The sequence below is a fragment of the Acyrthosiphon pisum genome, chromosome A3, assembly GCF_005508785.2.
Source record: "Acyrthosiphon pisum isolate AL4f chromosome A3, pea_aphid_22Mar2018_4r6ur, whole genome shotgun sequence".
Lineage (NCBI taxonomy): Eukaryota > Metazoa > Arthropoda > Insecta > Hemiptera > Aphididae > Acyrthosiphon > Acyrthosiphon pisum.
Genome location: NC_042496.1, coordinates 28,381,523 through 28,396,026, shown reverse-complemented (window position 1 = coordinate 28,396,026; position 14,504 = coordinate 28,381,523). Strand labels below are relative to the sequence as shown.

Below are 14,504 nucleotides of genomic sequence, written 5' to 3'. Positions count from 1 at the left end.
TTCATCACAGAATAGAAAGGCCTTGGGAATGAATCGTTCTTAAACACGACGATGAACAATCGAGAAAAAAATTCCGACTTAATTAATTTGGACTAAAAAAAATAATACCCGGAGCGCGCAGCACAAGTAGCCAACTTCTATAAATTCCGATGACAAACACCTGATTACTGATACACTGTATGCGCGCGACCAAATTTGAAAACAATTTGCTAACAATATATCAATAGTGGGACGTGATCAAATGTACAAGATTAGCCGGTGTTGTATACTTGTGTATAAATATTTGAGAAAAAACTTCGTACCTATATAATATTATATACGCCTGCCGCCTGACATGGCTGTAAAACATAATAACAATATTTGTTGATAATTTAAATCACACTTTACACTGTTTAAACTATTGTTTTTATCGGACAGATTTGAATAGTTATTATATTATCAACAGTTTATAGTTTAGGGACACAAGAAATAATTTTCACAATAAAACCTATACCCATAGTGCATTTATGCATAAAATTTAATTGCATTCAAAACGCGATTACCCACTTAATACTTGAATTATTTATGTAAGTGTAGGTATAGCTAATGCATTATATTATATTATTATTTATTATAATAGTTGGATAATATATAAATAGGACATCGGTAATATACCAACCGGTGTCCGGTAACCATCTCGAACGATACTGAAATTAATTTTAAAAGGAAACAATTCATACAAAATATATACAATTATTATCGGAATAAAGCAGTTATTTTTTATTTAACGTTGTTTTTTACTATAGGTGATTGGGCTGTAATTTTAAATTAATATCCTATATTTTAGTAAATATATTTACTCAAATAATAAAATATAAAATAATAGCTACTATAAAGTTGTAATATTTTATTTTTCTAAACGCGTTTGTTCGAGTAAATGCAATAGAAACATGATATTAAAAAAAAAACCAGATTTCACGACATAAACAAAAAGGTAGTGACGGCCGACGCGAACTCGTCTCGCTTCGCTCACCTCGGCACGGGACAGCAACTAATTTTTTGTAATTAAATCATCACATTCGAAAGACGACAGTGAGCGGATTTTTAAGAATTTAATAGATTATTTAGCATTGAATAATTTGATAGTAATTTCCTATTCAATGAACATAACCATTCACCATCAAAATATCAGAAAAATTTGAAGAATTTCTATTAATTAATCCAAAAAATGATAACAAAGTTAAAAAATGTAATTAAGATTTATACAAAAAAAGTAAGATATAACACAATACTATTCTATACCTAGGTATTTAATATTAATTAATGTATTATAGGTAGTTATAATATAGTTCATAATGTTTATACATATCCAAAACAATGTAAAATTTATAGGACCATAAGCATTATTAAATTCCATCTTATGATTTTAATCAAAATGTTATTATAATTTGAAATTTTTCTTTTTTTCTGACCAACCTAATAAATTATTATTTGAAGATGGTATATAGGTCTATACCGGTATTATACTATTATCTGAGTTGGTAAATAAAACATAAATACGCGTTAAATAAATTATCATACGTGTTAAAAAATAGGCGTTGTAACTATACAATTAAATATTACTACCTCGTGACTTATAACATATATTTCTCATTTGAACGTAATATTAATTACTACCAAAGTATACTCAGATTATTAATTTTTTTATAGACAAATAATGATAACTCGAGTAATACAAATTACATTAAGGAAACATGGAAAATTCTCCACAATGATGATTTGCATTTTTCTAGTTATGTAACAATATAATATTTTGTTTACCTACATTTAAATATTATTCACTGAATATCAATATTAATAATATTGACGCATTATTTTTTAGGTATACTGTATACTTATTTAACACAACATTGATATTTTGATAACAGATTGTTTTTTTTATTATTATAAAATATAATTCAGCGTTTGTTTATAGACACACACAATTCTCATAAATTAATCAGAGATTAACCCGCCCGAAAAATTAAAGCTTTCGACTTGGCAACATGTCAATGTGGCAAAATTTGCATAGCATACGCATATTATAACATTGATTAGTGATTACCTATAGGTATTTTGATGAGGGATAACACTCTCATTCAAACTACGATCTTTTCTGTGTTATGTATGTAATTTTTATTGTTTACGATTGCAATAATAATATTATATTAATATGACTATAATAATATAAACTATAATAATCAGTGACGAGTAAAATGAGATCCAATAGTATTGCTCAGAGTCAGACGATTTGCGCTTTTGGGTATCACAGGCTCAAGCAACACCTTAAATATGGTTGGGTAATGAGTGGGTATTGATATAAAGAAAATAGGACATTTTATCGATACGAGTCACCAAAAATTATTTAATCAACACCAATTTTTATTGTATATATAGCCACGCCAGTGACGCCACTGACATTTATGTATTACAAACTATAACGATGAACATAATATTCACATAACAAGGAGGTGATCAACAAATAAATATCTACAACATCCATAAAATCTAAATATGCCCTGTTATTTATTTATTTTAGATAAACTCATAGAATATAAATCGTCATAAAAAACCATAAGCCAATAAAATTGGTCGATAATACTCATAATAATAATTTTTTTATCGATAAGTTATTTGTAAAATTACTAAACCAACCAATCACTATAATGTATACCTAATTTAGATTAGGTAAACCTTCTCGTTGTTAGTATCTGAACTTAGGCATTTGAAATTTATTAAGTCATAAATTATAATAAGCATTCTTTATGAAATACGTATAATAATATAATCATAAAAGACTAGGTAATGAGTTTAAAATAATATGTAAAAAAATATGTATGTTCAAATGTGAATGAAAACATTTTTTTTATTAAACGTTGTACCTATACAAGAATACGGTATAGTTACCTAATAGTTGTTTGAAATAAATAAATAAATCGTAACTGGTTCCAACTAAAATACATTTTTAACCTAAAGATCTATACTCTATTAACTCTTGACAAAATTTAAATTAAATACGTGTACCAACCTATAAATATTAATATATTATGGTATAGGAAATGGTAGGAAAAGTAAACTGTTAATTTGTTTTATTTTGTATATACACTGGAATGAAACTGGTCATTTCACAGCGAATAGTTTTATGGGTACAATATTATAATAAACTATTCACAATTTATATATTAGAATAAACTGCCCCATCGTAACTCGTTAAGTATTTAAACAAACAATAAATTATTATTCCTTTTTATTCTCGTTTAATTTTATGCTTTCCTGAGCACACAATGCAAATAGTAATAATACTATCAAGGAAACCATATACTTACATACATTTTATAAAAATATATATGTACTAATTTGAAAACTTGTTTTTACTATTAATTTACGAGATCGTATTGCATGGTATATAGTTCCGCTTTTGTCAAATGGTGAATGTAAATTGGTACTTGGTAGGTATTAAAAAGAATCTATGTAAGTATTTAGATGTTTCTATATTAAATTAATATTCAGTTGTTTTTTAATTGTATAAACATTGAACAGTATATTTTAAATAAAAGTCAAGTTTTTAGTTAAATTTATTTTATACATTTAAACTATTTTAAGACAAATGCCATACAATTAAAAAAAAAAATAACTTAACCTGTATTTTTTTTGTGCTTTTGGGAGGTCAAAATTTAAAATTCCCATTAGTTTTTGAAAACATCAAGAAAAAAAAAAATACAGAAAATTGAGAATTTTACGCAAAATCAGTTTAATCTTTATTGGTACAACTCAAAAATTAATCACCGTAGTAACTTTAAATTTTCACTACGTGTTAAAGTGACTATTTTACATACATGATATCTAAAATATTCAAAATATTTTGACTCTTTTCAATTATTTACAGCAATGGGAATTTTTCAAATTTTTTTTAATTTTTTCTCGATCAAAAAACTTGAAAATTTTAAGCAAAGTTTCTTATAAGTTTTTTTATAGCAATTTAAAAATATTAAAGATTCGTATATGCACGGTTTTTTTTTTTGTATTATGCATTTAAAATTAAAATTTTGACAAAATTCATAAAAACCCCAGACATTTGCAAACAATTTTTTAGTTAGAAATTCATAAGATATTATTTTTTTTAGCTAAAATTAGAAATTTTAGTATAAGATTCGTTATAAGTTTTTCTACCTTTAACAAAAAAAAAGTTAACTGAAAAATAACCATAAGATATTTTCGAATTTTAAAATTTTTATTTTTATTATTAAATTGTATTATTTATACAAGTGAGAAACGATGACACATCGTCAGTGTGTGATTACACACTCCACTCAGAACCCTTTTTTGTGCACAATGATTTATCATTGAATTCAAATCTAACACATCTATTACAATGATAAGTGATAACTACTCAACAACTACTGTGTACAGCAGAGCGATACCCCGATCCTCACTTGTCCACCTTTTTGCCTTTGAAATAATTTCAAAATAATTTTAATAAAGTTAACAAAATAACACCTATAAAATATAACGAATAGTAATAAATAATAATAGTAAATAACATACCTTGCTTAATAAATCGTTTGGCACTGATTTTTGTGATGAAATGTAGTTGTTTTGTGTGCATTCAATAAATTTTTTCAGATCACTAGCGGCTTCTTTCACTTTTTCGGATAAATCCTAAAAAAAATATTGAAAATTATTCTCAATAAATATAGCATAGATTATCTAAATATGGATGTTGCAAACAAAAAATATATATCTAATAAATCACTAGGTATACATAATAAATAACGTTGTTTAGATGGGAAAAATATTGTTATGAGCTATTAAATAAATATACAACTTTCAATTAATGCGTATTAACAACTTGACTAACTTAATTTAAGGCTGGACGCGTTTTTGAGAGTTGACATTTTAAGGGCCAATCTTACGAGAGGATCCTTGGCTAATGGAACTTTATACATAATATTTTATAGGCACACTTATACATTTACCAGATACCTAAAGTTATTTAATTTGTGAGCCACGATAACTCGTGTCTATCCGTTTAATGTAATTTATGTTTTAATAATCGATAAATTTCCATTATTTTATGACATATATACTTGTGAAAACAAAACATTTATGAAATTATTTAACAAAATAAAATTATTATACTTCTGTGAACTTACGTCAAATTCCTTTTGGGTTTGTTCTGTATCTTGAGCGAACACGTAAAAATATTCCACTTCAGGTTTAAGGCTATTCAGAGACGACTCCAATTTGTCTAGTCGGGCCTCAACCTCGGTGAAATCATTCAAATACACTTCAAATTGACCGAGTTCGTTGTTCAATTGTTGCGCGATTCTGAAACAAAATTAACGTTTAAAACGCACTGCCGCGCTGGCGCACTGGAATATACTGGATCTAAATCGCACACTATTTCGCCACGACACCAGAAGGCACGTACTAAAAAATGCCAACAGTTTATTATTGTAATTCTGGTTAGATGTATTCCAGTGCTATATTTATACATATAACTTTTGGACAGGACCCAATTATTTAGGACTAAATTGTAACGATGCGAATGTTTTATTTTAGTCGAGTGTTTTGAGTAGCATTTCGCACTAAAAAAAATCGACAATATTATGAAGTCTGAGTATATTACGACCTCCGATTTACTATACAAATATAAATCAAAATATAATTACAGTTTCCCCACGTGGTGTTTGAAAAACATCAGAGTAAATAACAATAAAGTATTATTATTATTATTATTTTATCATAATATAGACCTTTACTTAAAAAATAATTCGTTTATAACATAAATATATAATTACTAGCTGATCCCGTGCACTTCGTTACCCGTTAAAATATGTACTAACTGTATATAACTTAAATGCGTTAATTGTCCAATGCATCATTTAATATTCGGTGTATGATGTTCTAGATTTATCTTAATTTTTCTATTGCCCGGAATTAAAATTCTGATTCGCAGCAGAATATTATCAGGTAAGCAATCTACCTGCAGTAGATCGTGGACCCCTTGCTGTTTGTATGTAAGTGCATGATTTAACTCTAAAGTATCAAAGTTATACCAAGTTTGTCGTTTTTACTTAATTCCACCAACGATGGATTAATATAATCAATTAGTATAAAATCCTAACCTAACATAACCGTACTAAAATTTGATGAATAAAAAAAAACCAAATTTAACCCTTTTTAAATTAGCCTATCTTCTTCCCAGAGGTATAATCCACACACAAACATTCATTTATATATAATATATATATATTGAAAAAAATAATAATACAAATCAACAAACATGCCCGATTAACCAATAGCAACCAATATATAATACACTATTATTATTTTTAAAATAATATTATTTTAATTTTTTTCTTGACAACCCTTATCACTTAGGGGTATGAAAAATAGATAGTAGCCGATTCTCAGACCTACTGAATATGCATGTAAGATTTCATAAAAATCGGTCAAGCTGTTTCGGAGGAGTACGGTAACTAACATTGTGACGCGAGAATTTTATATATTAGATGAAACAAATATATTCTATACAAAACTTATATAAATACGTCGTAAATATTTGCAATTTTGTTGCAATTCATATATTTTTGCTTGTGATAACTACGCAAAGAAAATAGAAAAAAGTTACAATTCCATGTATTATACCTAATATGTACCTACCAATTTTACCATAGTCATAACATGTAGTAACAATTTAAATGATAATTTTATAATATGTATTTCGTTAGAGGCTTTTATTTAAGGGGATTCGATACCGTGATTTTCTGTTTTCGTCTAACACACGCGTGACAAAGTATTTTAGACGTGTTTTTTGCCAAACATACCAATTGATCTAATGAAGCGATAAAAATTCTGAAAACAGATTTGAATTCGTCATCAAGTCTACTTAAAATCGACTTTCCCACATTTTAGATATTATCTCCCAAATTCCAGAAAAAGTCATATAAAAGAAGAGTATTTGAACATTTTTGTATTTCAATTTTTAGAAGAGCTAAAATCAAAATTTCAAAAATGTGGGAAATCGATTCCAAGTAGTCTTGATGACGAATTCAAATCTGTTTTCAGAATTATTATCGCTTCATTAGATCAATTGGTATGTTTGGCAAAAAACACGTCTAAAATACTATGTCACGCGTGTGTTAGACGAAAACAGAAAATCACGGTATCGAATCCCCTTAATATTAAAAATAATAACTTTTTTAAGAATCCAAATTAGAAAAAAAACTTTGAGAAAACCACGAATAAAAATATATTGTTCTCTATATTTTCTTACTATGAACTATGATACTACTAACTATGAATTTCAACCATGTAATCACAATCTAGGAAGTACGCAGTAGGTTCTAAGTACTAATAATTATGTAGGTATTTATGTACATACGACAAAGCACAAATATTTTAAATTCTGAGCCCTCGCTTATCAGTACGACAGTTCCACTAGTGTATTAGCTGTTAAAATAAAAGTAAAGCTGCGCAGAGGAGTTGAATTTCATGGAATTCTTTGTTCGTCAATTAAATATGTACTTTAAACTTAAATTGTTTCCAAAACTGAACTCTAATTAAAAAAAATTAGGGTGAACCTGAACAGCGTATTGATTTGATGAGTTCCGGTTCATTCTGAGACCAGTAGATATAATGTAGGTACATCAATATGCATTAAAACATTTAAAAATAAGTAATGATTACATTTTTTAGGAAAAAAATTAAATGTTGTACTAAATACAGTCGAGTCTCGATAACCTGGATCTCAAGAAGAATAATAATAAATTCAACTTGTGTATTTTTCAAGTTATATACCTCAAACATACTTTAAAAGGCAAGAAAAAAATCTAGTTATTGAGGTTATCGAGTTATCCCGGCTCGAGTTATCGATACTCGACTATAATATGAAAAAAATACTATGATCATTTTACATACAAGAGAGTACATGTTTCTTAAAGACATTTTTAGTGATAAATGGTATGCGTCAAATGTACCCATTTATTGTTTAACTTATTCCTGTCTTTTACAATATTATACAATTATTATGTAGGTAAGTGATTTTTACTTAGGTATTGTAAATTTGTCCTTTTTTTAAAAAAACATAGTATAATATTTCTCGGCCAAATATAGAAGTAAATATTAAAATTTAGAAAAGGAAAAATTCAGTGTCAAGTAAAGTTGTTGACAAATTCAACTCTGTTTTACCTATACAATAAACAATATGTATGAGGGAGAAAAAAGAACATAGGTGGTACTATTAGCGAAATAAAAGCTAATGAAAAACGTTCTCGCCCACGACAGTGTAGTACCTATAGTGTTAATTTAACGTATTACATAATATATTAATACATCATGTGCCGTTATACGTGTTGATAGGTACATACCTATTTTTCTTTAAGTGTCCACGCACCCTAATGATCATTAAACTCGCGCATCCGGCTTGTACATTCCATATTGCCTACATTGAACTCCTTATAAAAAACAGACCATACGTGAAATCCTCTTACATACATTAAACGCTCGTTATGCCAAAGCACATGGGGAACAGAAATAGTTATAATATTGTATCAAAAAGTTTGAGAATACGAAAAATTCAAGATATCGACGTTCAACATAATAACAATCTACTATAGTTGTATTTTAATGTTATGCCATGTTAATTTTAATTTTTGGATATTTTAAGTTGTATCTATTAACTGCTAAGAGATTCTACAAGACTAAAAATTGCAGTTTTAAAAAATCTACTACATTCGCAAAAAATATAATAAAAAAAACATTAAGAATCTAAATATTTTCATATCAAATAAAACTTAAAATAAACACTTTCTTAAAACAGAATGTGTTAGTTCATAACACCCTTTCCTCCACAGATGAAATATACCTAATATAAAACCATACACTATATAAATATACTGTTCGTTTATATTTTGCACCCAATGACAAATCTTTTCAGTTTTTTTTCGAAATCGCACTTAAATGAGTTTTTAACAAAACATAAATAATTTAATACGACAGCAATATTACTGTATTACATATTATACTATTTCAATACTAATAAAATTGCTCAAGGTTTTATTTATAAATTATAATAAATGTATATAATATTATCATCTCCAAAAATCTTACGTGTTATTATTTCGATATGAAATTATAATAGCTGTAATATTTTGTCTTTGAGGAGTATGACATAATCAATTAGGTAGTCTCATACATTAATTATCTGGCAGTGTGCCAATGAGTTAGAATTTTTTTTTTGAAAGCATGCGGTTTGTTCTGCTGAATGAGTCATATTATATCATATTATAGACTATAGGGCATAGACTAACACACTACACGTCTACACATAGTTACAATATTTAGACACATCGTTCCAGAATAAAAATATATTGTGTATTAAGTATTTCATAAAATCAAAAGAATAAAAATAAATAAAAATAACCAATGACCCAAACAATACGTTACGACTATAAATTGTTTGCTTCAAAATTTAATGAATGTACCTATTTTAAATGGTCATAATAACTATGTCCACTGTTGAACTCTTCATAATATTATTATGACGGGTACCTATGCGTATTATATCTCGTATAGTAACGTAGTGTACATATCTGTACCTATTATAATTTTTTTAGTAAGGGGATTGGTGGTTCCAAGTTTTTAGTGAGTTCGAACTTCGAATTAAGTAATTTTCAAATTGCATGCATGCAGGTCTTGCAAATGTGTAAGTAGTAAGTGATCATTAGTGTGTGTGACTATGTAAAACTAAGATAAATAGCGGGGCGTTCCCGCACGCGCATGTTCAAGTCACTGCCTTAGCGTTGAGCGTTTTTTCTCAATAAGCTTGGATCAAAATATCAAATAAATGATATTTTTTTAAATAAACCACTTTTGGACTTTTTTACTCATAGGTATACTTTTAATAATAATATTGATACACCCACTTCACCACTCGTTACCTATAGGTACATTTTCATCATTTTTTTTGTCGTTACTCGTTATATTATATAACTTGAATAGTATACACTACACTTGTCTACTAAAGCTCTTATAATAAAAACAAAATAATGTTAGGTTAGCCAACAATAATCCCTTATCTACCGAAACATTGGCTAGCTCTGTCAATGTAATATAACAAGTTATTTTTATATTTTATGGTACCTGGATATGAAATAAAAAGTAGCTATATAATTGTTGCGGTTTTAAATATTATAATAATATATTTATATTATTAAAAATTATAGAACAACACAACACCTGGGTCAATTTTACTGTTCAAATAAGTAACATTAACGATTGACCTATCACCCAGAAATAAAAAAAAAGTTAATTTAAAAATGATTAAAATACAAGGTACATTCTGTAAAGTGGAAAAACATGTGTTCGATTTTTTTTTTAATTTAAAAATAACCTAACGTGCGACTGATAGCTCTGAATATTAATTAAGGAATCCATTCAATAATGAAACTATAATAAATAATAATTTTTAGCGAGGAACGTCTTATATGGTATTTCTTAAGCTATAAATTAATTAACTAATCATTTTTATGATATAAGACATGTATTCTCACATTGAACTTTATTCTCGATTAAAAATGATTATCCAATATCCAACGCTCTAAATGAAATCAAATTAATTACACCAATAATAAGACAAAAATAAGTTTTTATCAAAACGAAACATTCTTTCGCTCAAAATCCTTATTTGTTGCTTATCCAAAACAGAGCAAATATTGGCTAGAAGTAATATTTTACCTAATAAAAACTGCACATGAACGTTCAATAGACGAAGATGTTTTATATGAGTCAAAAGTATGTCAATATAATATAATACATGTATTACAATGAATGATACGATTACGCCCTTGTACTTAAATTGTATAAATTATATTTTCAACATAACTTGCAAGTTGGTCGAATGACCTGAAATACGTTCGCATTCTAAATCCATTAAAAACGGCATTCGCTACTGTTTAAAGCCAATTTAAAATTGTTAATTATTTTCCTGCAAGGGAGTTTTAAAGTATAATATTAAATGTAATGAACATATTTTTTTTATATCATATTATAGCTAATATGTAATTACATCAAAATATCTATTATAATATATTCACTAATTACTAATTAGTAATTATTCAGTAGGTACCTATAATCAGTGGCGTATGTACGGGAGGGATATGGTGGTCATATCCCACCCCTCGGAGACCAAATTTTGTAAACAATACAACATGTATATGTAATAAAATGAATATAATAAGTGTATATTGAATGTCTATTAAAAATTGTATACCCCCCCCCCCCTTGAAAAAATCCTAGAAATGCTACTGGATATAATATAATTTTTCGTTTTACTTGATATTCGGTAAGAATAGCTGATAACATAATATTGTATATTACTTATAAGTATTTAAAGTTTAAAAATATATTTTAAAATGATTTATTTAATTTATTTATTTATAAATTACCATAGGTAGGTTACCTATTGTAGTTTAATCAGTAGAGCAAAATAATTTAACTTACGATTCGTGTTTTTCGTCATGTGATTTAATGTCATCTTTCAAAATAGTGGATGCGGGATGGGATTCGGAAGTTAAAAAGTTGAGAACGCTCTCAGCGACCGGCTTAGTTTTATTGAGTTGATCACCACAAAGATCCAAGTTGCCTTTAAGTTTCTAGAAAAAAAAACCACCACCAATGTTAATATGCAACTAGAAAAATTTAAAATAGGTTACATAGACAATGCTTACGCGGAGTGTAGCTATAGACTCCACTATTTGATCTTTCGATCTAATCACTCGATCAACGCTCGTTAAAGCATCTTTAATGCGAGTAAATTCGGTTTCAATTTTCCTATACTCGTCTTCGATATTTTTCCATTTATCACCCACTTCGGTCACCAATATTATTCGAGACGACATTTCTTTTTCTAGTTCAGACCACTGTTTCACAAGCGAATCGGTATTAGATTGGATTTCATCGTTGCCGACAATCAGTTTTGATTTAGCCAGTAATGAATCCAGTTCGTTTTGTTGGCGCTAAAAATGCAAACATCAGGTACCGATATTAATAATTATTGATTACAAAACAAATTAACAATATCCACCGCTTACAAGTAAATCGTTTTGCACTAATGTAATTTTTTCAACATTGAAGTATAAGCCAGCTAAGTTCTGAATAGGATCTTCCTTGTATTTACAACGATCTAAAATCGATGATACTTTGTCGACAACATTTCTATATTCTTTAAAAATACCAAATTTGTCATCCATTTTTTTCTGAATGGCTTTAGCCGAATTCATTACGTCGTCGAGGTCTTTATTGAAATCCCGTTGTTCTGCTGTCAGAACATCGTTTTGCTGAGCAGTTAAGGACGGTCTGATTTTATCTATGGAATGCTTGATTTTCTTAGTGACTAAATCATGAACAGTTTGATCACTGAAGAATGCCTAAAAAAAAAAAAATTAAAATTTAATAAACGGATCAATTTAACAAATTAACATCTTGCACTGTAGATACTTTTAAATGCTCCATATTTGAAACCATATTCGCATAATCATTTTTGTCTTCTTCGACGGATGCTAATTTTTGTTTAGCTTCGTTAATCCACAGTATAAATTTGTCCTTTAACTGTTCATATTCTAGACGGTAGTCTTTATTTATATTTAAATATGTTTGTCTGTCTTGTAATTCTTTTGGTATAGTATTCAAAAATGAGCTAGCTTCACTCAAACATTCAAGCATTGTACTGTCTTCAATATTTTCGTTTTGGGCAGTTGAATGTATCGTCTTCAATCGAGACAAATGCTCGTCAACTTTTACTTTTAATTCCTTAAACAAAAAAAACATTACATTTCAAATTTTATATTGTAATAGGTTATTAATAATAAACGTATGAAAAGTATTCATAAGCTATTTTGCTTTCAAGTAGAATGCATATATTATTCCAGTAGGTACTTAGGAATAAAGTTTGTACATGTAATGTAACATTAATGTATAATACTATTTAAATTTAACTACATACAAAGGGTAAGGGGATTGAAGGCGACGATTAAATAAGGGGTCGCGTATAGACAATTCGATGTCTTATACTCATTGGTGGTTGTGTGCGAAGTAAATGATCATTAGGGTGCGTAGATACGTTCGGAATCCGTCGTGTGCCACTCTCGCACGCACTCGCACATGTCAATAAATCGAGAAAACAATTGGTTAAAAGTTAAAACAATTGGTTTCTTTTAACTATTATAATTTTTTTTTTCTTAATGTAAGTATACATTTAGTTATAGGATATCTGGTAGGTATCTGTTTAACCTATAAGATAAATTCCAAACATTTTTTTTTTCTAATCTAGAAACTAATTCCATATTATTCATAAATTATAGGTAGGTATTATGTGGATTGATGTCATTAAAATTAGTTATACCTAATTATTATACAACACATCATGAAAATAGATTTTATTCAATCACCAGTATTCTATTTAATACTTTTGAACTAATGTTATGGTCCTATCCTAATTTCAGAATGAGTATTTAAATTTATTTAAAATAATATTACCTCATGTGCCTTTAAATCGGTTTCAACACTATTGATATTAATTTCAAGCAGCGGTCTGGATTTAATGAGAGCCTCGTTCTCACGTATCCAATCTAAAACTTGTTCTAAATCCGCAGCAAGTTTAATGTGTTCTGCTGCGGTAGCTTCAAGTTTTTGTCTTTCTTTTTCCACAGCTTTTCTCAAAGTAAGCAACTGTTGCTTCAATGATTGCAACTGCTGAGTTATGTTGTTATGATCGAATGCAGAACCTACTTCTGCAATTCTTTCACCTTTATCTGTGGCCAATAAGAGAGTTGCTTCACACTCTTGAATTTTAACCGTAACCTTTAATGTATTGAATAATAATCAATGTAAAATACTAAAATGTATTGTAAGTATTTAAGAAAAATATAAAACCTCATCAAACTGCTTGATTTTGTTTTGAATAGTGTTTCCAGATTTTCCAATCTCATTGACAACACTAGAATATTTTGTAAGAAACATGACAATATCAGCAATCAATGTCATAAACTGCTCATGAAGGTGCAACAATTGTCCAAGTTTTGATAATTGTTTTTCAATTGTATTGATCAATTCTTCTTGCTGCTTAACAATTTCGTTAAGTGATTCACTATCATTATCACTTAGTTTTTCATTCCATTCTTTTAATTCTTTTAACAATGTCTGCAAACAAGGAATATCATAAATAATGTATAAATTATTTTATACAAATATATATATACCGGGTGATTTTTTTATCATTAAACACTCATTATTTCAAAAAGTGTAAATTTTTTTGAAAATATTTTTTTACATAGTTTCAAGTCACTTATAAAACAACGTTTTTCTTAAAAAATTATATTTTTAAATATTTTTTATCCTTATAATTTTTTTATGTTTTTTTATTTTTTTGAATGATAACATAGGGTTTTAATTTTATATTCAAAAGCAGAATATTTTTCTTAGTA

The 14,504-nt window shown here is 27.7% G+C and overlaps 1 protein-coding gene across 1 annotated transcript in view; it reads right to left on the bottom strand.

Annotated features, from left to right (window-relative positions):
• The window catches only part of LOC107884652 (nesprin-1-like), a 44,622-nt gene that overhangs the window by 13,305 nt on the left and 16,813 nt on the right, over positions 1-14,504 (bottom strand). Inside the window, exons 37-44 of the mRNA XM_029491430.1 lie at positions 13,954-14,220; positions 13,558-13,881; positions 12,520-12,831; positions 12,114-12,449; positions 11,751-12,038; positions 11,524-11,675; positions 5,172-5,346; positions 4,564-4,677 (exon numbers count right to left, since the gene is read on the bottom strand). Of these exons, the coding sequence (XP_029347290.1) occupies positions 4,564-4,677; positions 5,172-5,346; positions 11,524-11,675; positions 11,751-12,038; positions 12,114-12,449; positions 12,520-12,831; positions 13,558-13,881; positions 13,954-14,220 (1,968 nt within the window). The remainder of the gene's footprint in view (positions 1-4,563; positions 4,678-5,171; positions 5,347-11,523; positions 11,676-11,750; positions 12,039-12,113; positions 12,450-12,519; positions 12,832-13,557; positions 13,882-13,953; positions 14,221-14,504) is intronic.